Source organism: Bos taurus, chromosome 2 (assembly GCF_002263795.3).
Source record: "Bos taurus isolate L1 Dominette 01449 registration number 42190680 breed Hereford chromosome 2, ARS-UCD2.0, whole genome shotgun sequence".
Lineage (NCBI taxonomy): Eukaryota > Metazoa > Chordata > Mammalia > Artiodactyla > Bovidae > Bos > Bos taurus.
The window spans coordinates 113,746,374-113,773,609 of NC_037329.1; the positions used below are offsets into that span (position 1 = coordinate 113,746,374).

General features: G+C 39.1%; 1 protein-coding gene across 2 annotated transcripts in view; it reads left to right on the top strand.

Moving 5' to 3' along the window:
• NYAP2 (neuronal tyrosine-phosphorylated phosphoinositide-3-kinase adaptor 2) overlaps window positions 1–27,236 on the top strand; it is a 321,871-nt gene that overhangs the window by 211,444 nt on the left and 83,191 nt on the right. For both annotated transcript variants that reach the window (XM_059879087.1, XM_024981706.2), the window contains one exon: window positions 26,802–27,011. In XM_059879087.1, the coding sequence (XP_059735070.1) occupies window positions 26,802–27,011 (210 nt within the window). The remainder of the gene's footprint in view (window positions 1–26,801; window positions 27,012–27,236) is intronic.

Genomic DNA, 27,236 nt, shown 5'->3' on the forward strand with positions numbered 1-27,236 from the left:
AAATGTTTTGCATCTGTGCCCTTGTTACAGATGGAACTGATATAATTAAATTGAGAAAGAAAAAGGATAGTAAAACTATAGAATCATAAAGTAAAGATTGTGGGTATCCGTGTATTGTCCAATCCTAGATCCACCCATGTCGCTGCTGCTGCTGCTAAGTCACTTCAGTCATGTCCGACTCTGTGTGACCCCATAGACAGCAGCCCACCAGGCTGCCCAGTCCCTGGGATTCTCCAGGCAAGAACACTGGAGTGTGTTGCCATTGCCTTCTCCAATGCAGGAAAGTGAAAAGTGAAAGTGAAGTTGCTCAGTCGTGTCCGATTCTTAGCGACCCCACGGACTGCAGCCCACCAGGCTCCTCTGTCCATGGGATTGTCCAGGCAAGAGTACTGGAGTGGGGTGCCATTGCCTTCTCCGACCCATGTTGCTATGGGTGGGTAATTCTAAAGTGGTCTCTGTTCCCGTGACACAAATAAGAAATCAATATTTCTAGGAACTTGGAAACTGGGAAAAGTTTTAGATGTTAGGACCCCTCAACAGAAGGATCAGAGCTGAAACAAAGCATTATTCTCTTTACATTATCAGATTTTGAATCTCAAAGTTACCTCTTTCATTTTTTGATTGATAAGTTATTAACTACTTATGATTAAGGACAAGAGAACTCTGTCAAAATGATGAAAGGCTTTTGTCAAAGAAATTTGACCAAGCTTTTGTGCAAAAGAACTTTTAAATCTAAGAAATTAAAACAGATTGCCTGAGAGTCATCCTTCTTTGATTGATTGCTAATCTCACTCGAAGCCTGCAAAACTCACTTTGACTTCTAGACCATGCTTTGTTTGTGATCAGTGAATATAAATGATAATAAAATTGTCCATCTATGTTTCAGAAAAAGCAGCTAGATTCTACACCCAGCCATGATACTCATTTTCTTTTCATGGCCAAGACATTCAAGTGAATGTTTACTTGCTGCCTTCATTTCCTATCTCCCATGCCATCTTTCATTTCCTACAAGCTGGCTTCCTCTTCTGCTCACTCCAGAGTCACTAAGGGCTTCCTCACTGGCCTCTGGACCTTTCCTCTTTTGGACGAGAAAACATCACAGAACATTTGATATTCTTAATTCCTCCATCTGAGGGCATTCTTGGTTCTCATGCAATATGATGTCCGTATTAACAATTAATTTTGAACTCTATCCATTCAGCTTCCTTTTTGCCTTTTTAACTAAATGGTCAGGACATAGTGGTCAGTCTTTTTTTTTTTTCCCAGCACCTGAACAATTAGCACATTTTCTGGCACAGAGGACATTTTTGTCAATATGTGTTCCTTGAATGATCAAATGACTGGCTAAATTGAATGAATGTGTGTCCAGTCTCTACAATTGAATGATTCGTTTTTGAGTGGAAAGACTATGTGTGTGCTGTGTGCTAAGTTGCATCAGTTGTGTCTGAGTCTTTGCAACCCCATGTGCCATAGCCTGCCAGGCTCCTCTGTCCATTGGATTCTCCAAGCAAGAATACTCTAGTGGGTTGCCACTCCCTTCTGCAGGGGATCTTCCTGACCAAGGGATGAAACCTGGGTTTCCTGCACTGCAGGTAGATTCTTTACCGTCTGAACCACCAGGGAAGTGAAGTGCGTTTATTATCTAATTTCTAGAAGATGATAAGGAGTTTTAGAATGAATCTTCATTTCTATACTTTCGTTTGTTCTTAAAAACCCTTTTGTTTGACCAGCTTAAAAAGCCATCTTGGTATAATTCAAGGTAGATGGGAGGGGGATCACTTAATATATACAAATGGAAAAGAGACAGGAATCAGATATCATGGGGTCAGTTGTTCTTTCAGAGCAAGCCAAATTCTCCCAGTATCAGCTTTTTCATATTCATCTCAGAGGATCATTGTGTAAAATGAAAGAAAAAATGTGTTCTAGAAAAGACTTCGTAAAATATAAATAGCTGCAGAGGTCTAAGGGGTGATTGTTTGATTTTTAAGTATCTGGGGAAAATAAATATTTTATACAAAAAAAAAATGCAGCAAGGTCAAAACGAATTAAACTTTTAGGCAGTCCACTCTGTTCCCACAACTCTCTTCAGTTCGGTTTGGGTAAAGGATCTGACATCTTAAGTGGATCCCACATCTGATGTAAAGGAGCACATAGCAGTCGGCAGAACGTTCCCTCTGGAGGCAAGTTGTTTCAGGGTTGCCAGATGATATCTAAGGCTGGAGGGTGGAGAGACATCACACCTGAGAGAGCACAGTTACCCTGACCCAAGAAAGAACAGTGCTGAGAACAAAGAGCTCTTCCTCATTGAAAAAAGGGCAGAGAAACATGGCAACATGATTGTGAAAGATGGTTTCTTCACAGAGGAAAAAAATTCAGTATAACTGGGTTGTGGATGTGTTTTTCAAATGTAATGAATATTTTTCTTTTCCTGGTTATGAATTTAAAATAAAAATCTTGCTTCCAAAAAAAGTATAAGTATTAATATTAACCAGTGAATGAGTAGAAGCCAAAGACTCAAAGTGTTTAATACAAAAAAAAAATATTTAGTATATGGATGGAGGACTGTTCGCAGGGTGATATGTGAAGTGTTGTTTCTAAGCAGATTCAAAAAGAATCTCTTTTCCTTCCAAAGTGATTGGTCAACATGCAAATGATTTGAAGGTCAGCATTTGGAAAAAAAATCAGAAAAAAGGCAATAAGAAACACAAATTTTGTATAAAAACATGTGTGCAACCACAGATAGAGGAATAATGCCAACCCCAAAAAACAGATTAACTAGCATCAGTAGGCAGAGCATGAGGTGACCATCCCTATACTTCTCATAAATGAAAGGCTACAGACACAAAAATAGCTGTCGAAAGACTTCATTGTTGATTTTCTCGTTTTATATTAACTTGGCGTGGCTTCCCTAGTAAAGTCTTTATCCAGATGCTAATTAAGCAGAGGTTTGCTTTTCACATCAACTTTGAATATTCCCTCCACATAGCTAAATGAAACCTGCAGCATGAGGCTCCGCTAGTTAAAAGCAGTCCTGACCTACTTCCATGTGAAATCAATGGATGACTTAGACTCATGAGTAACTGACATTTAAGGAGGCCAGCTCATTGTCCGGGCTGGTGTAAAACGTATGTTTCCTTGGGCTTCAGCATTCTCTCCTTTTTTATTCATTTTAAAAGTCCTTCTAAGAATAGAGAGGACCGTGGAAGCTATTGAGTCAGAGAAGTGGAGCCAGACCTGCATTTTGTGCCCCTGGGAGATTTTGAGCTCCTGTGTCAGATATGTCTATAGTGGCTTCAAATTAGCAGAAACCCCTAGATCTGGGACTGAGGAAGGGAAAGAAAGGTCTAAAAGGCCCCCACTTGCACTCAAATATAATCCACAGAAAAGCAAAATCGAATCCACCAGAATAAGGTCTTCAGACACCTATGTTTCAATTTTGAAAGTAAGAATCCAGGGTATATGACAAACCTTTTTGAAGACTAGTATGTTAAAGATCTGAATTGTAGGGCATGAAATAGGAACAGGAATCAAAACCAGCTAGGCAGAGGATCAATAGTCCCTTGGGGTATGGAAGAGCACAGTGGGTCTCCATCTGGAGAGGGACTTCTATGAAAGATCAGATAAGTTCCTGCCAAGTGTCAACATGAAACCATAGAAGAGGTCACTGATGGAAGTGGAGGGTTGGCTGGCTTCACATAGATTCCAGAGTTCTAAGCTAGAATACTAAGCTAAAGTGCAGTGAGCTAGTAAAATTAATGGTAGTAGTGTTCAGTGTACAATATCTTTTACTTCCTTGGTTAAATTTATTCCTAAGTATTTCATTCTTTTCAGTGCTATTAATACATAGTGTTTTAACCATGTATACACATTCACTCAGTCTTTCATTCATTCAGTTAATGCTTATGAAATAGCTACTCTGTGCAGGCACTATTCCAGGTGCTGGCATGTCTATTTTGAAGTGTCAAACAATGCCTGCGTGCTCATCGCTTCAGTCATGTCCGACTCTTTGTGACCTTATGAACTGTAGCCCACCAAGCTCCTCAACCCATGGGATTCTCCAGGCAAGAATACTGGAGTGGGTTGCTGTGCCCTTCCCCAAATGTTGAACAATAAAACCTAATAATTCAAGTGAAGATGAGGGACCCCTTTATTAAGGGAGAGGGTTCTTTTTGAGCGGAGCTTTGGCAATCAAAAACACATTTTGGGGACTTCCCTGGTGGTTCAGTGGTTAAAACTTCCCACTTTCAATGCAGGGAGGCTGGGTTCAATCGCTGGTTGGAGAACTAGATCCCACATGCTGCAACCAAGACCCTGCACAGTCAAATAAATAAACACATATTGTTACAAAGACATAAATAGTAGAACTAAGCATTCAGAACTGAACATTTTAGAAAAAGGCTCTCTCTTTCTCCCTTGCCCCTGCATTGTGCATGCTGACCCTCCTGGCTTATGTCACAACAGTTCTTTAGGTTCTGAAGGTCATAAAGCCCTGGGCACTCTGGATGCACTCCAATGGACTGGCTCTGGTGACCCTCAGGAGATAAGTGGGTTTTATTTGAGGCATAATCATGGCCTCATCTAAAGAATCTAATTTTGCAAATATTGCTCTCTCATCCTCCTCCTAATTTTTTTCCCTTTTCCCTTTTTTTTTTTTTGGTTTTTTTTTTACCTATGAGTCTAACCCAGAACAATGGATATTTGAATTCCCTGAGGCCTTATTAATCATTCAGATTGGTTTTGGCTCAAAAATTCTGCTACTAAATAACTTAGATAACTAGTATCACAGTAATGAAGAGTATTGGTAACATCAGAAATAAGGAATGACATCCAGGTTTAAGGATTTTTAAATTTAATTCACAAAAAATGAGAAAGGTACCTCTATTCCTGAGGTACTTTGTGATTAAGGAGTTCATACATGACTCGTATGTATGTTTATGTGAAAGTGTGTGAATATGTTGACCAGAGTTGAGAAAAGGGGACAGGTGACTGACTTAAGCATTGATGGCAGAGGTACCCAAATCAAAGATGTCTATCTTGAATAAACGTATTGCTGGCCACAGGACTGAAGAGCCAGACACTCCCACTGCCTCCAAGTTCCTTTGTTTTAGAGATCTTGGTTGATTTCATAATTGACTTGTTTAGACCCACTTGTTTTCTCTCTCCCTGGGCTTCAAATTATTGCAGCTGCTATGTTTTAAATTCACCAATAAAGAGTGAGCCCATAAAACCCTAGGCTCCACTCTCAACCCTAAACTGGTGATTTTTCTTTCTTGTGCATGTAGTACCATAGGGCTTTCCAGGTGGCTCAGTGGGTAAAGAACCCACCTGCCAAAGAAGGAGACATAAAAGATGAGGATTCGATTTTAGGTCAGAAGATCCCCTGGAGGAGGGCACGACAACCCACTCCAGTATTCTTACCTGGAGAATTCCATGGACAGAGGAGCCTGGTGGGCTATAGTCCATAGGATAGAGTCAGACACAACCATAGCAACTTAGCCCCGACACGCTGCCATGCATTTTTGGGGACCTGTGAGCAACAAAATTTTTTTTTCTTTAAGGTTTCATGGTGATTTTTTGCTGAAGGTGTCTTGCAATCATAGAGCCACAAGGGCTGGTCCTATGAGGGACTGGCTACTATAGCTTAGTACAAAAGTAACTGCAGTTTCAGATTGTGAATTATAAACCATTATAACTAGGCTCAAACACATCTTTACTGATCAAAGTAGGAACCATTGCAATCAACACATTTTTGCCAATGAGAAATAAGTTTATTTACTACAGCATAAAAATCCATGCTTTGGGATTCAGCAAAGTCTTAGAAAGCATTTTCTGCTTCCTGCTGTGGACGCAGTTTTGCCTGCAAAAAGTCGTGATGCTCAAAGAAGTGCTAAGTCAGCTGGTGAGAGGTCAGGTGAATATGGCAGATGAAGCAAAACTTTGTGGCCCAATTCGTTCAACTTCTGAAGTGTTGGTTGTGCTATGTGCGGTCAGGTGTCGTCCTGGAGAAGAATTGGGCCCATCCTGTTGACCAGTGCCAGCTGCCAGCATTGCAGTTTTCAGTGACTCTCATTGATTTGCTGAGCATACTTCTCAGGTGTTAATGTTTCACTGGGATTCAGAAAGCTGTAGTGCATCAGACCAGCAGAAGATCACCAAACAGTGGTCATAGTCATTTTTTTTTTTGTTAATTTGGCTTTGGGAAGGGCTTTGGAGCATCTTCTTGGTCCAGCCACTGAGCCATTTGTCATATACAGTCCACTTTCCGTTGCAAGTCACAATCCAGCTGAGAAATGGTTTGTCGTTGCATAGAATAAGAGAAGATGATGCTTCAAAACAACACTTTTTTTGATTTGCAGTCAGCTCATGAGGCACCCATTTATCGATCTTTTTCACCTTTCCAACTTGCTTCAAATGCCAAATGACCACAGAACAGTCAACATTGAGCTCTTTAGCAACTTTTCATGTAGCTGTAAGAGGATCAGCGTCAATCATTGCTGATAGATTGAGCAATCAATCAATTACCAATTGACCAATTGACCAATTCTCAATTAGTCATTGTCAGCTTCCAATGGCTGGCCAATATGCTCCTCATCTTCAAGACTCTTGTCTCCTAGGCAGAACTTCTTGAACCACCACTGCACTGTGTGTTCATTAGTAGTTCCTGGGCCAAATGTGTTGTTGATGTTGCAAACTGTCTGCTGCTTTAAGACCCATTTTGAACCTGAAAAAGAAAACCACTTGAATTTGCTTTTTGTCTAATATCATTTCTACAGTCTAAAATAAATATAAAATAAACAACAAGTAATATGTCATTAGCAAAAAAAAAAAAAAGCAAGAAATGTGCTTAAAATGATATAAAATAACCACATTTATTTAAGCACGTCTTCCAGTATCAAACTGCAAGGTACAACAATGCAAAACCACAATTATTTTTGCACCAACGGTTAGATTGGCTGAAACTGGAACAAAATAGAAAGGGAGTTAGGGAAGGAAGGAAGGAAAGAAGGAAGCAATGGAGGGAGGGAGGGAGGGAGAAAGGAAGAGAGGGAAAGAGAAACTGAGAGATGCAATGAGGTTGCCTCAGGAAAATTCCAGAGAAGAATTTTTATATTTTACTTTTCTTGGCTTCAAAAAGAACAATTGGAGAATAAAATCATTGATTTTCTACTCTTGTTGTTAGACCATGAATCACACAGTAGGTGCTCAATAAAAAATTTGCTGGGTCTTGGAAAGAATCTTATTTAATTACATATAACAGACAAACTAAAGTACAAAGAGGCTCAATTCAGTTCAGTTCAGTCACTCAGTCATGTCCAACTCTTTGCGACCCCATGGACTGCAGCACACCAAGCCTCCCTGTCCATCACCAACTTCCAGAGCTTGCTCAAACTCATGTCCATTGAGTCAGTGATGCCATCCAACCATCTTATCCTCTGTCGTCCCCTTCTCCTCCTGCCCTCAATCTTTCCCAGCATCAGGGTCTTTTCCAATGAGTCAGTTCTTCGCATCAGGTGGCCAAAGTATTGGAGCTTCAGCTTCAGCTTCACCATCCAATTAATATTCAGGACTGATTTCCTTTAGGATTGACTGGTTTGATCTCCTTGCAGTCCAAGGGACTCTCAAGAGTCTTCTCCAACACCACAGTTCAAAAGCATTAATTACTTGAGCAAGGATTTAATGTTATGTAGAAAAATAATCTGACAAGAATTTCAGCTTTTTTCTGTGTCCTCTGAATATTAAGAAAGCAACATTTACATATATTTCTACTAGTTTACTTCTAGCATTACTTCATCTTCTTGACTAACTACATTAAAAATAACATGTTATGGGGGAAAATCAAACCTAGATAACTTATAATATCCCCAAACAAGTTTTTTTTTCTCTTTTCAAATTTATATGTATATTTCCCCCAAGAATACGATGCAAGATTATTCAACAATGTTTCCCAAACACAATTTCTCTCTATGTGTTATCTAAAGACTCTGTGATTTAAAATCAAAAATGTACAATATACACTCATTTCTGTATCCATCTTATATTATCCTTAAAAATATTGCTATTCCTACCATGCTCTTCTTATGAAACCTTAAGAGCTAACTCCTTTAATCCCCCAAATATGGCTATTAGTAGCTGTGGTTTCAACAATACTCTTTTGCATTTATTTTGATAGAAATTAATTATTACATTTTTTGATGAAGAGATTATTCTTCATACCATCTAATGTTTGCTTCAGAAATATTTATGAATGTATTTTCAGAATTATACCTTTTAGGAAGAATAGAAATGATATTTTTCTCTTCCCATGCATTAATATTTTTAGTGCCTGAATGCCTCTGTTACTTTAAAAGAAGACTGAAGCATTTTTCCATCTGCCTGTTAAAATGATATGAGTCTTAATTAAAGTCATTTGCACCTGTGCATATATCCAGCTACCCACACATCTCCCACCTACTAGTGAAAAAGCTTGTATCTCCTTCAAAAATAAAAAAGGGAACTATGATCTTTAAAAAAATCATAGAAGACAGACAACACTGAGAAGTAAGTTATGATGGTTTTGGATATCTTCTATTGATGACTTTTTCATCTTTTAATATTGTTCGGTGGGTGATATAAAACAGTTGGTATTCCTTAAATTGCTGGTTTCTGTGTCATTTATAAGGCAGCCTAGCTGAAAAAGTCAAGTAAAGAAAGAAAAATTCATCAACAAATTCTCACCCACTCGCTGGTTGCTTGTATGTGTTGTTAGCTTTGGCAATTCAATCTTTCCTTATTTATGAAGATAGGAAATAATCATAACTGAAAGGGAGAAAGAGAGAAAGAAAAGGAAAGAAAGGACAGAAGAAAGATATTTTTAAAAAAACAATAGGAATCATCTAAAAACTTGATGTGATCAAGTATTTTTCTCCACCTACAAATTTTTTCCAAAGAATTCTAATAAATATAAAACAGATGTGTCTTTTTTCCAGCTCTTTTTCATTTATCTTGGGTAAAGAAGGATAATGAAAATGCTTTCAGTCAAAATAGGTGAAACTGGGAAAATAAAGGACCAAACTAGTCTACAAAAGAATGCTCCTGTTGCCATTTAGATGTCTGACTCTTTGCAACCCCATGGACTGTAGCCCGCCAGGTTCCTTTGTCCATGGGATGATCCAGGGAAGAACACTGGAGTTGGTTGCCATTTCCTTCTCCGGGGGATCTTTCCTACCCAGGGACAAACCTGTGTCTCCTGTATCAGCAGGCCAATTCCTTACCACTGAGTCACCTGGGCAGCTCACAAAAAGAATAATGGAAAGTACATTAAATGTTGCTTTAAAAACAAACAAACATTCAGTTAAGTATAGAATAGTGATTTTGAACCCCAGCTTTACTTTCAAAACTCTTGGGGAGCTTTTAAAAATGCTTACATTCTTAGCCCCACACTCAGTGATGATTTAATTGTGGCCCAGGCATGGATACTTTCTGAAGTCTCTCCAAGAGTGTCCAACAGGCAGTCAGGATTGAAACCTGCAGCATAGAGAGTATTCTGTATTTATCAATAGACTCCTAAACCTGACTTCAGATGCCTCATTTAAAGATAAGCAAATAGGCTCAGAGGGGAAAGTGATCTGCTCAAGGCCTCACAGTTAATTAGAGACTTAGTTTGAACTGGTACCCAGGGTCTCATAATCCCAAAGATGACTCAGTTTATACTGTAAAATGCTGTGGCTGAGACTTCCCAGATCATGACATTAAGAGCTATGAACCCTCTGTACTTGGTTTCCAAATTGCTGGTATGAATCCAGGCACTGCATTATTAGTACAGAGTTTATATCTTCCAACAACATTCAGGCCATTTCTCTAAAAATGTGATAATAACCCATGTAACAGGAACTTCCCAAATGTCTAATAGTAATTTCCTGTGCACATTAACTCAGTCTTGAGGACACATAAAAATGTTCTATATTACAAAAGTCCTCCCAATCTTCCTATGTCTGATAACAGAGTATGGCTTGGATCTTTCTAGTCATTCATTTTTTCTATTATTCAAAGGGTTATTCTGACCTAACCACTTAAAAAATAGAAACAAAAATGGTAGATGCATGAATAGAATTCCACATTTTTCTTTCTTGTACCAGAAAAAGTTAATGTGGATTCCTTGCATCCAGTAGTTAACTGGTCTACTTTCTCCCAGTGGCCTTAATGAGCAGCGGTTCTGCTCATTAAGCCATATGCTCTTGAATATCTCATAAAGGGCAATTCAAATTATAGCCATGGTTTCTTTATCCTACTCTTCCCATTGTTACTTCTGATTGGACTTGGCATCATTTCTTCCACATTTTGGCTGTATGATTCTTCATGCTGTCAGTAGCACCTAAGGATATTTTGTATGTAAGAGCTCCCCTCTTTTGTTGTATACAAAGGTATCATTAATTAATTTGAAAAATCTCTTTAAAACAAGCCCAGATCATATTTTAAGAATATTATTCTTCAATAGTGGGTCATTATCATCAAATAGCATTTTTGTAATGTATTTCAGTGCACTTGAACCCTATTTCACTTTAAACTGAGGAACCAAGTGCATGATTTTGGACTCTTTTTTTCCATCGAATTTCAGATTCAGAAGGCATCTTAGAAATGCTGTGGTCTAAATCCTTTATTTGAGACATGAGTTCATAGGAGCAGGGAAAGTAAAATAGCATCCCTAGTGTCACCTTGATGATGGCAGAACCATTGCCTAGGTCTAGTTTCCCAAACAGTTAAATCCACAAATCTCTGTGCTATGCCAGCCTCTATTCAGCATGACTGTGACTAGGACAGTAGGAGGAGAAAAATGTAAAGCTAACATATGTTCGTGTCCCTGTGGCCTCCTTTCTTCAAAAAGATTCTTTTTTAGATTGTTAGCTTTATGGTAATTTGCTGCCTTGTGTCCTACTTAAGCTGACACTCGTGTCAAGTCTTCTATAACTGCATATGATTTTGGAATTTGTCAAAGGATATAGATAGCTTAAAACATCCTAAGCCAAAGTCTGTGACTGATCCAGGTTTAAAGATTTTATAACCCTAGAACTCTGTATTTTAGAATTGTCAAATATTTTAGTATTCCCTTTGTCCTCTAAGAGGTTTTATTGGTAGCTTCTCTATCCAATATGTGAAGAACTGGATGTAGAGGGAACTCAGCTGAGCTGCAGTCCTGTCCGATTTTAAAAGGGAAAGAAGAACGGAAAGACCTCCATTGACATTATGGGTGCTATAGAGAGCTGTGGGCATAAATATTTAATGTAGTAAATTATAGAGAGACATTTGCATTTTATGCACTATTCTGAAGTAAAAAGGATTGTTGAACAATAAGGACACTTTCTGTAATTATGTTTCATTTTTAATATGCAGAGAATTGACTCTGGGTTCAGAGTAGTTATTTAATGAAATCTCAAAGTAACCTTGTCTGGTATTTCTCTCTTTATATCTTGACATCAGATTAAGAGCAGACAATGAGGTTGATTTTTTAAAAAATGATTATCTTGTCATTGAACAGATGATATATTTTGAATTAAAAAATGATCTTCATCAGGTAGATAGTCTCAAATTCATCTGCGTTGGATGCAAACTCTAAAAATTGTCTATAAAAAATAGGCAACAAAATAGTTTATGTTTCTGCATCTTTGTATCTATGTCTGTACAATTCAGTGAAAACGATGTTTAATAAGTTGGTGACATCAGAATGCTAAGATAGTGATCTCTGGAGTGCTGGGGATTTCCCGTACCCAGAGATAAGATGGTGCTGATTATAAGCCACTGACCTTCGAGAACTCCTTACACATTTTTTCCTGGTTCTTGCACACTTCTCCTGGAGAATCTCCCTTTAATACTGATGGCATCACCATTACTCTTCTCCTCAAAAATAAATGCAAACTCTGAAGGCTGTCACTCAAAACCCTTACTTCTTCTTTTCTATGTAAATTCAGGCCCCATTCTTTCCTAATATAAGGCCTCTCTAGACAGATTAAACTTATTGTAGAACCCAAAACGTTGTTCCTGTCTACCCTTTGTTGAAAGTATTTGCTTGTGCTATTTTGTCAGACTGAAAGTTTGTTGTTAGACAGGATCAGTTTTGGGGAGGATAGCCCCAAGGTAAAAGCCTGGAAGCCAGCTTGGGGCTATTAACACAAAAAGTTCAGGGGTTCAAGGTGTTTGAGGAAAGTTCTAGCAGGAGAAAATGGAGGTTCTGGATGGACACAGGCTTTTGGCCTCCTGGACTCCTTGCCCTGTGGTGAGAGTGCAACAGGAGGAGAATCAGAATGAGATCCTCCAAGGAGTAGTGCCCAGGACAGGGGCCCTGGTTGCCCAGGGCTAAGGGTGACATTGTCTTTACTTAAATCTGCTCCAAATAAAAGACATAGAACGCAATGATATTAAAATGTTAATAACGTGATGGTATTTGACATTTAGAAATGTCCTTAAAAGTGAATTTATATTGCATAATGCATGCATGCTCAGTTGCTCAGTCATGTACAACTCTTTGCAACCCTATGTAGTATCGTCCACCAGGCTCTTCTGTCCATGGGATATTCCAAGCAAGAATACTGGAGTGGGTTGCCATTTCCTCCTCCAAGGGATCTTTCCAACCTTGGGATCAAACTCACGTCTTCTGCATTGGCAGACAGATTTTTTTTTTTTTTTTTTTAACCACTGAGCTCCCTGGGAAGCCTATTATTATACTGACCAGGGCTTTATGGTTGAGTGATAAATATGGGCTTCTACTGATCATATTCACAGCCCACACTTCCTCTGTGGCAGATAAGAAAGACACTGATTGCCTTCATGAATAATTCTCATTGAACAAAGCAGGCCACAGCATTGGCTGAAGAGAAAAGCCTAAAACAGTCATTTCTGAGGGCTGGCCTATGCACATCATTTCTCTTCTCTGGCCCAGAGTAAGTGAACAGCATGATACTCACATGTTAAAAATAAAGATTTCAGAAAGAGAATGTGCCACACTGGGAGTCAAGACACTATTCAGAGTCAGACAGATTGGGAATCACATCTCAGCTTTATTATTTACCAGTGTGTACTGGTTTCTTCATCAGTAAAATGAGAATTATGTAATCACAGAGCAGTTACTCAACAAACATCTGTTTTCTTCCACTCATTTTTTCAAATCTCTCCCTATCCTAAGAAAAATCCAGAGAGTGATGGAACTAGATCAAGATTTCATGTATAGTCTATATGTTAGTCTTCAGAAGCTTATTTCTCAGAGTTCTAGAGGCTAGAAGTCCAAGCTCAAAGTATCAAGAGGTTTGGTTTCTCCTGAAGCCTCTCTCCTAGGCTTGCAGATGGCCGCCTTCTGACTGTGTCCTCTCGTGGCTTTTTCCCTATAGGTATGCTAAGAGTCAGACACGACTGAGCGACTTCCCTTTCACTTTTCACTTTCATGCATTGGAGAAGGAAATGGAAACCCACTCCAGTGTTCTTGCCTGAAGAATCCCAGGGATGGGGGAGCCTGGTGGGCTGCCTTCTATGGGGTCACACAGAGTCGGACACGACTGAAGCAACTTAGCAGCAGCAGCATGCATCCTTGGTATCTCTTCCTCTTCTTACGAAGAAGATCCCAGTCATATTGGATTGGGATCTCACCCTTATGACCTCATTACCTTAATTACCTATTTAAAGACCGAATCTCCAAAGATAGTCACATTCAGTGTTAAGCTTCAACAAATGAATTGAGGTCAGGAGAGGGCATTGGAGAAGACCCTGATGCTGGGAAAGATTGAAGGTAGGAGGAAAAGGGGATGACAGAGGATGAGATGGTTGGATGGCATCACCAACTCAATGGACATGGTCTGAACAAACTCTAGGAGTTGATGAGGGACAGGGAGGGCTGGCATGCTACAGTCCATGGGGTTGCAAAGAGTCAGACAAGACTTAGCAACTGAAAAACAACAGCAGGGGAGGGCACAGTCCGGGTTCATACGTGTGGGAGTAGAAAAGAGATGGAAAAAAGTAAATAACTGGAAATTTCAATTACATACCAGAGTTTAAGTTTTTCTCTAAAAATGTGTTATAGGATGAGATTGAATCTGAATTTCTGCTTCATCTTTACCAACAGCAGACTGTCTGGGGACCACCCATGAATTTTCTAGAGTGCCTTCTGTGAGGCTAAAGAAGCCATGAGATTTTTTTCTGGAATAGGAGAAAACAAGCAAGCAAGCAAACAAATGCTCTAAAAAATAAATTCAAGAAACTCTGCAGATTATACCAGCCTCCTAGACAGGGACAGTGTACAAAATTTTGTTAAAAGACTTGAAGAAATCTTAAGAGAGCAAAGCTATTTAACATTGTTTAACCCAGCATTTTCCCAACTTATCTAACTGTTGAAACATTTTGTTATTAATACCTATAGTCTATTAAGAGTTGTAGGTGTTTATGGCATGCAGAATTTGTGTTTCACCTGTGTGAACACATTTTTTCTCAGAGTTTGAGATTTCAGCAACTTGGTTGGTGTTGGGATGCAGAGAGAGGAGGAGCTGAGCTAGAAGCAAATTTTTAGAATATGTTGTAGACAGAAATGAAATCTAGGCTGGGGTAACATTATATCACTCCAGTAGGAAAAATCTGGCAAGAGCCACTCAAAACCCTAATTTCCATGAAATTCCCCTCTTCAGATTTTTTTAAATCAAGGACAAAGAATTAATTAGAAGACTAGGCATCAGTCCCTCTTCTAAGCTGCAACTAGCATAATATTTATGTGTGTGTATATATATATATATATATATATATATATATATATATATATACAGTCTATCCCTATTAAAAAAAATGTTCAATTGTTTTCCTTTGCTCTCAGAATTTGCAATGAAGCTCTTTCCCCCAGGAGATCTTACATATCTGAACCAAGTTTCTCTCTCCACCTCACTTAGTATTGGGTTGGTCAAAGACTTTGTTCAAGTTTCCCATACTATCTATGGAAAAACCTAAGCAAACCTTTTGGCCAACCCAATAGCTCTCACATCTTCTCCTCTCTGCTCTAGCTATGCAGACCTTCCTTCCCTCTTTCAACTTGCATGCATACTGGACAGTAAGTTTACCCTGGGCTACAAAATTCATCTAGCCCATCCTCATCCGTCCTTTACCACTTGTTGAATCACTATTGAATCAAGATTTCTTGATCACTTTACTAATAAAATGTAGTGTCAGGCCCTTTCGTTAGACCCCACCATCTCTCTTTGTCCATACCATACCTCAAATACCACCTGTATTAGTTCATGTAATTTCTTTCTCTCTCTCTCTCTCTCTTAGAGTAGGAGCCCCATATGGGTAGAAGTCGTGGTGTTGTAGTTTGCTGTCCTTTTCTCTCGCTGTCACAGTGCCTGGCATGAAAATGTCCATACAGACCAAGCAAGACATGTACATTTAATCACTGATTGAACAAAATAAGGAAAAATATGTACTTTACTTGCCACTTTTTTCAAAGCAATCCAAAAAATATTTCAGAGTGAAATGGTCAGACCAGTCTTAGAAAATCGCACTTAATTAGACATTCTGACTTGTTTCAGTGTAACTGATAAATATCTCTTAATAGCTATGGTTTACTAATACAATCTACGTTCCATCTGAAAACTACTGTTAATTTCTTTATTACTTGAATGTTGATATCAGAAGCTGAGTTGTTTGTGCATGCTTCCTGTCTGACTCCTTGCCGCCCTATATGGACTGTAGCCTGCCAGATTCCTCTGTTCATGATATTTTCCAGGCAAGAATACTGGGATGGGTTGCCATGCTCTCCTCCAGGGGATCTTTCCAACCCAGGGATCGAATCTAAATCTCTTGTGTCTCCTACGCAGGTGGATTCTTTACTACTGGTGCCACCTGGGAAGCCCCGAGTTGTTTGTAATCTATACTATTTAGATTGACAACTGATTTCTCCCAAATATCTTCAGTGGATTTTCTACTTATACAATCTCCAAATTTCTGAAAATAAAATTATTGATTCTTTTTAAATAAGGTAAATAATCCTCCTTATAGGAATCCAAGCAAAAGAAAACTAAACAAAGCTACACTGGTGGGCTGTTTGTTCAGAGAAACCTGAGTTCAAATCCATAGTATTTAAAACATTTACTGTGTACTCAGTAAAGATGTAATTATCAGTTTTCTAAAGTGGTTTTATTATAACTAGAGCTCAGAAAGAAGCATTGCTTGCTGAATTCCTATACCACATTTGGCAATTTTACTCACCATTTTGTCCTTTTTTCTATCAGTATGCCAATAAAAATATTGCCCTCATTAGAAATTCAAAGACCTTTTGTTTATTTATTTTTGACCACATCATGTGGCTTGTGGGGTGATCTTATTTCCACAACCAGAGACTCATCTGGGGCCTCAGCATTGAAAGCACTGAGTCCTAACTACTGTGCCCTGGAGGAATCCCCAAGAACTTTATACTTAGAATATAGTTTACAGGAGACAAAATGAGAAATAGTCCATTGAAATCTGTATTAGAGTAATCCACCTGCTATAGCAAGCAACTCCACAACCTCAGTGGCTTAGTAGAGTAGGACTTATATCTTTTTCACAGCACGGACCACAACATATGTCACAGACACATGATAATGAATTAATGGGTTCAATGGGAAATGGGCTATTTTCCCCCTAGTTATTGGGAATTTTCCTTCTGGTGGTTCTTCCAGAGCTCAGGACCTCAAAAAAAAAAAAAAAAAAATCCTAATCAGCAGGAGAGGGATACAAGAGAATGCGGATTCTGTGGGGAGTTTTAGGACTAGCCCTGGAGCTGGCATACGTCACTTCCACCCACATTCTAGTGACCAAATCTCAGTTGTATGGCTCTCCTTGACTGCAAGGAATTCTGGGAAGTGTGATTTTTCTAGGTGCTCAGAAAGAACAGTTTGGTCAGCATCTAGCTAGTCTGTGCCCACAGGTCCATTTGGCTTTTGCACTACAAGAATAGACAAAAGCATGAAAGTGGAAGTGAAGTCGCTCAGTCGTGTCCAACTCTTTGCGACCCCTTGGACTGTAGCCTACCAGGCTTCTCAGTCCATAGGATTTTCCAGGCAAGAGTACTGGAGTGGGTTGCCATTGCCTTCTCCAGGGGATCTTCCCGGCCCAGGGATCGAACCCGGGTCTCCCACATTGTAGGCAGACACTTTACCCTCTGAGCCACCAGGGAAGCCCTAAACATAGATTACCTTATTTGAGGGGCTTCTCTGGTGGCTCAGTAGTAAGGACTCTGCCTGCCAATGCAGGAGTCACGGGTTCAGTCCCTGGTCTGAGAAGATCCCACATGCCACGGAGCAACCAAACCCTGTTCCACAACTACTGAGTCTGTGTCCTAGAGCCCAGGAGCTGCAACAAGAGAAGCCACCACAATGAGAAGTCCATGCACCACTCCTAAAGAGTACCCCCCACTTATCACAACTAGAGAAAAGCCTGAGCAGCCTTGAAGACCCAGCAGAGCCATAAATAAATAAGCAAATCTTAGGTTACATACCTTGAGAAAATTGTCTCTCATTGGCCTGCAATGCTAGAATTTTTTAAAGAAAGCGTTACGAAAATCTGTCAACATTTGCATTATGCCTGATAACTTTAGTGAAGGTTTTTTAGGTAGAGAAAATCTCTTGATGAAAAGAGAGTAATTAAATCATGTGGCCATTTATTTGAAAGTTTTTTAAGACCAAACACAGCCTTTAAAATTCTATTTATTTATGAATAAGTATCATTCTTTGCAACCATAAAAAAATAACTTTTGAATATAAGTCAGTATGTGAGTTTCTGTGTCTTAGGGTGATAGTTACCTGCTGGGCGGTGGTCAGGAAACCTGTCGCTTTATCAGGTCTTTACTAATTGGCATTTGTGTGACCTTGAGTAAGCTATGTAAAAGCTCTGAGCTGTCTTTAAATGTGTAAAATAATTAGGATTCTTTGCATAGTCTCTCTTAGTTCAGTACGTGTCATCTGTTTTATTACTTTACTAAATGGTGTGTGTGTGTGTATGTGCTCAGTCCTGCCTGACTCTGTGACTCCAGGGACTGTAGCCTGCCAGGCTCCTCTGTCCATGGAATCTCCTAGGCAAGAACCCTAGAGTGAGTTGCCATTTCCTCCTCCAGGGGATCTTCCCAACCAAGGATTAAACCCTTGTCTCTTGCACTCCTGCGTTGGCAGGCAGATTGTTTACTACTGGCGCCACCTGGGAAGCCTACCTGCCTCATCTATTTTATTAAAACTAAGCTTTTACTTTACCACTCTTCTTAACACAAATGTAAGTTTTGTTTCTGATTTTATTTAAAACCATGGAATCTCTAGCTGCTTGAGCTATTATCATTCTTTCTCTCTATATATATTTGAAGAGAAGGCATCCCTTAAATGTTAGAATTGACATAACTGACCCCAAATGACAGAGTTCACACGAGAGAGAAGCAATCATAAAAAATTTAAAACTCACCTCTGCTCCTCAGTGCCCTTTCATTGTGCAGACAGAGGAGGCTTTGCCCTGTTTTCCTTGGAGACTTGGGAGGTAGAATCATAGAAAGGCAAGGGAAGAATCCCAGAGACCACCTGGACTCTTAGGTAAACCATGTTAAGCTGTCTGGCTCTGATCAGTTCCAGACACCACAGTTTTAAAAGACGCAATGACATGCAATTACTGTCCAGGACAGAGAGAATGGGAGAGCGAGAGTTCTGAATTTGCATTCTGAGTATGATGTGACTAAGGGGAGACAGACGCCCTGCTCTAGATGCTAAAGGATGTTTACTTAAGAACAGAACTAGACTAGCTCTCTGAGTTGTTGCAGAAACAGGATGACCAACAACCAACCAATGATGGTGCTTGGAGAGAGACCGACCTGAGCTCCGTACAGGAGCTTTCTAGTACTTAACTATGTTTTCTGTTGAGTCAAGCTTTCCCATGAGATGGGAACACTACCATCCTGGGATACCTCCCCACTAGGTAAGATGGCCATGAGCAATTCCATACACTACACCCTCCTTTTTATGAGTTGTTGTGTTTAGGATTTCTGAGATCTCTTTCAGCTCTCCAATTTGATGCCTGAATCTAACACACATCTGATAATGCATTTGAGTGTAGTGCTTCCTTTAGGGTCCAAATGTGTTGTCTTTTCTGCCTAATTAAGTTGCCTTTATCAACCTTTCCATGGTTCAGCAGTGGGAATAGAATGGAAAGACTTCAATTTTGAGGATTATACTAATATAAGGGGATAATTCTAAAGCGTCCTTTATGCCCATAGCAAACTTGAATTCTCATCAGAAACATGAGCTTTGGTCTCTATATTTCCAGGGTATTTTGAATCTGAGAGATCTCTGTGTGAAAGTGTGAAATTTTGAATACAATAACAGTCACAAACCGCAAATTTAAAAGTCTCTTGTCTAAGTCATCTGAATCATGTAGATGTTTCATGGAAGCAGTTAAGTGATAAGGTAAATTAATCTTTTTAAATATTGCAAAAAATCAAAATAATCTTATGTCTCCCCAAGAAAACAGTGTTTACTGGTCATATTTACAAATAAATATTTATTTACTCAGACAGATTACTTATTTTCTGGTCTACCATTAGCAAGTCAATAAAAAAACATGTATGCATTAACAAAAAACAATAATTTTGGCTATAGGAATTAACTTTTGTTTGTCAGTGAGGGTTATTGGTTCCTGCCATGGTCCGTGTGCTGGCTGAGTTTGGAAAGGTTGGTGGAGAGGCTGAGTCATGGTCTAAGATAGGGTTACATCTGGGACTTACACTCTAATAAGCTCACTGTCCTGAGTGAAGAAACAGGGATGCATTCATTCATCCCCTTGATTTTCATTGATGTCTATTCGATATTAAGTACCAACATGCAAGATGTAGTCTTTAGTCTTAAGAAATTTATGGTCTGGTGGGAAAATCATATGTGTAAATTAGTAATTACATGACCTTTCCAACCTAAAAAAACAACTTTGGAGAGATGACAAAACTGTCCATTTTAAACCATTGTGGTTCCCCAGACAGCTATAGGTAACGGTCCATCAGAACAAATTGTTTTCTTTGTCTCTAGAGCTTGAAAGGGGTTTTTAGGTGGTGGAAATCTGTAAGAATCTTTAGTGCTATGTCACTGTTGAGAGATTGAATGTTGATGAGAAAGAGTGAACAAGGATTCAGGGAAAACTCAGTGTCCGGTGAGCAGCAGATCTGGGGGAAGGCCTTGACACCCATCCAGGGAGCCATGTGGCTGCAAGTGGCCCAGGGCAGAAAAGAGAGAGAAATGAATTAGAAGCTGGAGAGACAAAGATATGCTCAGAGACAACATAAAGTAAAAGTGAAAGTGAAGTCACTCAGTCATGTCCAACTCTTTGTGACCCTATGAACTGTAGCCTATCAGGCTCCTCCATCCATGGAATTTTCCAGTCAAAAGTACTGGAGTGGGTTGCCATTAGACAACGTAAGCAGCAGAGAAATGGAAAAACTTTGAAAAAGGACTTCAGAGTTAGCAGCATGAAGAGTGATGGACTGACATCCTATAGAGAATATGTTGGTCATGAAATGATGACTCCTGATCTTTTAACCTTATTTATCAGTCTTCAAAACACTGTAAAACGTTTAAGACAATAATATGTAAAACACGCAGTCTGAAAGATCAATGCAATGCATTAATATGTGCTTTTATATAGCAAGATGAGATTTCAGTGTGAGAATCAGATGTTTAGATCAATAGTCAACACCCCATGATAGAGGATGAGCAATTTCTCTGTGGTTGACTTCTTGCTACATGCTGGAGCTTAACTGTTCTTTCAGCTAAACTGAAAGAACTTAGTTTTCACATAAAAATGTACCTTGGTACTTAAGATTCATTTTGTTTAGGAAAGTTTGTTACTAAAATCAATTTTGTTTTCAATAGGTGTTAAGAAAACACTGAGAGATATGGATATGGATAAAACATCCTTATTCCTCTGAATAGATTTCTTTGGGTTTCAGTATTTCTTAGTCTAATTGTCTGCTTTCCATTTGTCTCTGGTCAACAGCTATTTTAAAGATTGTTTTTATTTTATTTAGGAAATGCATTTTGTAGGAAGCTGCTCTTGAACATCTATGGCAAACCTGGTTTCAGTTCAGTTCAGTTGCCCAGTCGTGTCCGACTCTTTGTGACCCCATGAATCGTAGCATGCCAGGCCTCCCTCTCCATCACCAACTCCTGGAGTTCACTCAAACTCATGTCCATCGAGTCAGTGATGTCATCCAGCCATCTCATCCTTTGTCGTCCCCTTCTCCTCCTGCCCCCAATCCCTCCCAGCATCAGGGTCTTTTCCAATGAGTCAACTCTTTGCATGAGGTGGCCAAAGTACTGGAGTTTCAGCTTTAGCATCATTCCTTCCAAAGAAATCCCAGGGCTGATCTCCTTCAGAATGGACTGGTTGGATCTCCTTGCAGTCCAAGGGACTCTCAAGAGTCTTCTCCAACACCACAGTTCAAAAGCATCAACTCTTTGGCGCTCAGCTTTCTTCACAGTCCAACTCTCACATCCATACAAGACCACTGGAAAAACCATAGCCTTGACTAGACAGACCTTTGTTGGCAAAGTAATGTCTCTGCTTTTTAATATGTTATCTAGGTTGGTCATAACTTTCCTTCGAAGGAGTAAGCGTCTTTTAATTTTATGGCTGCAATCACCACCTGGTTTACTCTCCAGTAAAATGATCAATAGTACATTTATGATTTTCCTACTGATTTTTCAGATATGCCTTCTACTTATATATGAAGGTACAGGGGCACAAGGCTGAGTAGTATGATTTCTGCAAGTTTTTTGTTCAGGTTTCCCTAAATATACCTGCCAAAGTTCACTAAAGTCTAACTTCTGGGACTTGAAAACAAAGAAAGGAGAAAAGGAAAAAAAAGAACCCTTTTTGTTCCCAAAGCTGTACTGGGCTTTTATTTAGTTGAGGTTTGAGACCAAAGTGACACTTCCCTGGTGCCTGTAAGTGAGTAATTTGAATGAGAACAAAGAAACTGAGACTGGTATAGAGGGAGAAGCTTGACATACATCCTCAGCCTTTCATATTTAAAATAGTATCCGAACCTGTAGGAACAGTACTGAACCCAGTGATAAATTAGAGCATTTTTTTTTAAGTTGGTTAGTTTCAATTCCAGTGGTAGAAGACTGTGTGTGTGTGTGTGTGTGTGTGTGTGTGTGTGTGTGCGCGTGCGCGCCCGCATGCGCACGAGAGAGAGAGAGAGAGAAGAAAAAATTTTAACTGCTTAATGATGGCAGGGGAATAAAACCTAGAAAGTGATAATAAGGCAAACATCCCAACGTTAAGTTTGAAATCTGGAAGAGAAAGCGAGGTGAAACAGATGGGTCATTAGGTTCTGAGGCTGTGACATTTGGAAGCCAGTCACATTTTCTTTGAAACTGTGAATAAACAGCTTGGAAATAGTCTAGGATGTTCTTTTCTTATACTCATTTTATTCCATTTGACTCAGGGCACAGAAAAGCAATTGTTAGTTAAATTGTCTTGCTGTAATTAATTGCTGGGATGTATTAGTTTGAAAATATTTTTTTCTTATATTTGATTTCAGTATAACTGGGACTTAAGCTTATAAATGGGTCCAGGGATCTTTCTGAGGTTGTTTTATGGAACTGCCCTCCTGGTTTATGTTCTGTCTCATAGAATTATATTTTTGACAAGTGTTTATACAACTTCATAGCATCTTGACTCTGGAAGGGACCTCAGTAATGTGGAAATTAGTGAAGACCAAACAAATGAGAACACACGGGGCTATTTATTCAGACTTTGCTGTAGCAAGGCAGTCAGCCACCAGGATGGGCAGAGACTCAAGGCAGGGAGAAAGTGCAAAGCTTTATAGTGGGAAAACGGACTGCTTCGGGTATGCCCCCAGTGGAGGCAGTTGGCATAGGCGAGTTGCAGGCAACCTAAACTAGAAACAGGGTTGTTTCGTTGCCAAGTCCTGTCCTACTTTTTGTGACCCCATGGACTGTAGCCCACCAGGCTCCTCTCTCCATGGGATTTCCCAGGGAAGAATACTGGAATGGGTTGCCATTTCCTTCTGTAGGGGATCTTCCCGACCCAGGGATCAAACCCATGTCTTCTGCATTAGCAGGTGGATATCTACCTCTGAGCCATCTCTGGGAAGCCCAGAAGCAGGGTATCTTATGTTATTGTTAGGGGAACATATTTGACTTTCTCTGTTTGGTCCTATGTTAAAAGCGGGGATAAAAACTGCAGACGCTGACAGTTTTTAATCAAATCCTGTCTGTTTTGGGCCAATTCTTACACAGGTTGCAGTTTGCTAGAGATAGCAGTCCAAAGTCTCTACAAGTCTGACTTATGCATTGCAGGTTAGCTTTCTAGACTGATCACTGTAGATGATCAGCTAGAATTCTATTTTTATATGTGGTCTGGCAAGTTTACATCTGTATCTTCAGTCTCTCAGTGATTATCCAAAACAAACATAGAAAGAATAAATAAATTCATGAAGGACAAATTGCCGTAGTTTTTTTTTTTTTAATGAATACTCTGTTTAATATGTGTGGCCCTGTTTCATTTTTAAAATGTTAAAAATGTAGGATATGATTAGATCCTTCAAATTAAATTGGGAAAATTAGGCAGGGCTGGTCTTACGTCCGTTTTGTAGTTAAGCAAAGCAGAGATCCAAAAGGAAAAGCCAAGGGCTCAGTGTCATGGGTCACCAGCCATGTGGCCACAGTGGCTAAGGATTCCAGCTAGGCCTCTCAGATCCCTCTCCCAGCTGCTTACTGTATTACAAACTATTCTATCTCTGCCCCACAGATTCAAATCACAGGGAACCGAAGTATGACATTTGTCTTATCACACTGCTGGAAGATGATGAGCGTTTGAACTTCCATGCAGAGACAACAAAATACAGATTCTCTGAACCTCTTCTGTCACTGTTCATTATACTCTTTCTCAAAGATTCTTTCTTTGAATTAAACTTTCAACCTGGCAAACTTTACAGCTTGTGATTGTCAGGTAATTAGACTTTTGCAAATACCGTTAGCTCTGTGCCACTTGAATACATTTGTATCACTCACCAGATCCCCATCTTCCATTAGGAATGTTGTATTTCCTACACACATTGGAAAGATGCCGGAGGATTTAGGAAAACTATTCCATAAATGAGTTAGTTACATACCCACTGAGCAATATGCTAAGAGCTAGAGGCACCAATGGAAAAAAAAAGCAAAAATCAACACTCAGATCCTGCCTTTAAAGAACTCGGGGCCTTTTAAGAAGAACAAGTACACAGAAAAAAATGATACAAGACAATGTCAGTACAGAGATGTTATCCCACCATGGGCTATATATGAGGTAGGGTGGCTTCAAAGGATACTTAAACTGAGTAAAGATGACTGAGGAAAGAGTTCTCTGATGAAAGGAAAGGATATAAGGGTTTTTCAGTGCAGGTGAGGTAGGAGATAGTAGCTATGCAAAACCAGCATTGTTTTTGTTGGAGAGGGAGTAGAGAGGAAGAAGCTACAGCTAATTTATTGATGTTACTTGAATACAGTGTTCAAGTAAGAAGTGAAAAAGTTAAAGAGGCAAAGAGTGAGATGGAGAATCATGCGGGTCATAGGGACCTTAGACATACTTCTGTAACAGGAAGCTTCTGGAAGGATTTTAGCCAGGGATACATTATGAATAGATTTGCATTTTTTGTTTTTGTTTTTTGTCTTTAAATACTTATCTATATGCACTACAGAATGACTATCACATCAGTTCCCTGAAATAACATTATTCTGAATGTAGCAAGCTGGTATCACTCCTAAACCATATTTATTTACTACATATGCTCTTTTAAAAATTAGGAAGTGATTATATTTTTAAAAGAATTTCCCATAAGCTATTTTTTAAAAAATTGAAGAGTAGTTTATTTACAATGTTGTGTTAGTTTTAGATGTACAGCAAAGTCATTCAGTTTTATATATGTATATACATTCTATACATAGAAATTTATATATGTATATATAATTTACATCCATATATACATTTATATATGTATATACATTTCTATATATAGAAATACATATGTATAGAAATGTATATATACACGTATAGAAATATATATGTATAAAAATGTTTATATACATTTCTATGTATAGAAATGTATATATATTATATATAGATGCATTTTTATATTTGTTGTTTAGTCGTTAAGTCATGTCTGACTCTTTTGCGACCCCATGGTGGACTGTAGCTCACCAAGCTCCTCTGCCCATGGGGTTTCCCAGGCAAGAATACTGCAGTGGGTTTTCATGTCCTTCTCCATGGGAATCTTCCCAACCCAGGGATCAAACCCACATCTCCTGTATTGGCAGGTTTTTTTACCAGTGGAGCATCAGGGAAGCCATACATATGTAATATCTATCTATCTATTCACATATATATTCTTTTCAGATTCTCTTCCTTTATAGATTTTTACAAAATATTGATATAATCCCCTGTGCTATCTGGTACGTCCTTGTCGGTATCTATTTTATATATCACAGATATAATATGTATAATATTATAGTACTATATAGTATCTATCTGTTAATTCCAAACTATATGTGCTTTTAAATACTAATGTACATGACTTACAGAATGGCTATCACATCTAGTCCCTGAAAAAACACTTGATCAAATTTGCATTTTACACCATCACTTTGGCAGTATATGGAGCTTATTTTTTGGGAAGTCAAAGACAGAGTCAAGGAGGTAAGTTTGGTGATGATTAGAGCTTGAACCAGAACTGCTGAGATAGACATGATAGAAAGAGCAACAGAAGGTAAAACAAGATATTCACAGATAAAATCTGTAGAATTTGCAGACTGATGGATTGGAGAGTAGCAGTTAAAAAAGAGATAGATAAGTTTCTAACTTGGATGGTTGGCAGAACAGAAGGAATCATTAGTTTAGTTAGAAATGGTGTCAGCACAGTGTGTGAAATGTTAAATTTGTTTTATCTAAGGGACATCCAGATGGAGCATCCAGTAGGCAGTTGGATGAAAAAGTCCACAGCTCAGGAGAATGGTCCAGCCTTCCCATAAACTATTCAGAAACCACCAGCCTCCAACAATTGCTAGTAGAATCCTGGAGGATGAAAGCATAGAAAGAATATATTCTTTCAAGTTGTGACTGTATTTTTTAGTCAACACAACCCAAATGGAAGGGACACTTGGAAGAAGAGAAGGTGTGAATGACACAGAAAAGGTGTTAGACAACACACCACAGAGAAATGGCCATCAGTGACGCCAAGAGAATTGAAAATATCAATAAGAGAGTAATATGCAGATTAATCTGGTTACTCTCTTATGGTAATGATGTAAAGAGAGTGGCTTAAAGTGTCTTCTAAATTTGCCAACTAAAAGGCACTAGGTGATTTTAGCAAAAGCACTTTGTAGTAGAGTGGCTGGGCTAAATCTATGTCACAGGTGGGTAGCACAATGAGAATGTAAAGAGAAGGACTATAAAAGTGCTTTTTATGAAATTTCCTTGAAGATTTGCACCCGGGAAGAGTTACTGAAGAATACTCAAGGTTCATTGAGGTTCTCCATTCCAAAGGTATAACTGTTTCTCACTGATGATAACCTGCAAAGCTCGGAAAAACGGGCCTGTGTGATGTGTCCCGGATTTATTTAAATGTTATCATCTCCAACACACCTAAGTTTCCAAAAATACATTAAAATATTTTATAAAATATTAAATATTTGCTAGAAATTAGAAAAACATTAAATATTCTTTAATTTTTAAAGGAATCTGGGGAGGATGTGACTTTTGTTTAAGAGAATATAATTCTGGTTAATACACAGAATCCACAGAGGAGCTGAAGGTTCGGAGCCACAGCACGGAGCCAATACCAAAGTTGGACAGCAAAGAGAGAGGCCATCATGGGGCATCGTCCTCCAGAGAGCCTATCAAAGCTCAGGAATGGGATGGGACCCCTGGGCCACCTGTGGTCACCAGCAGACTGGGAAGATGCTCCGTGAGCCCCACATTACTAGCAGGAAACCACAGCTCAGGTAAGAAAGAGAGTAATCCCCCAAATGGTAAGTCCTCATGGCTCTAGAAACTGTTTTTATGCAATTATCCCTTAGAAAATCATAACCGCAGGTATCTCTGTCTCTACTCATAGAGACAGTGTAAGTAGCCCTTCGCACAAAAGGAGGGAACAGTATGTGGTACACTCCAGGGAACATTCTTCACATGGATGATGGAGAAGTGAATGGTGCTTTTCAGAGCTGTAC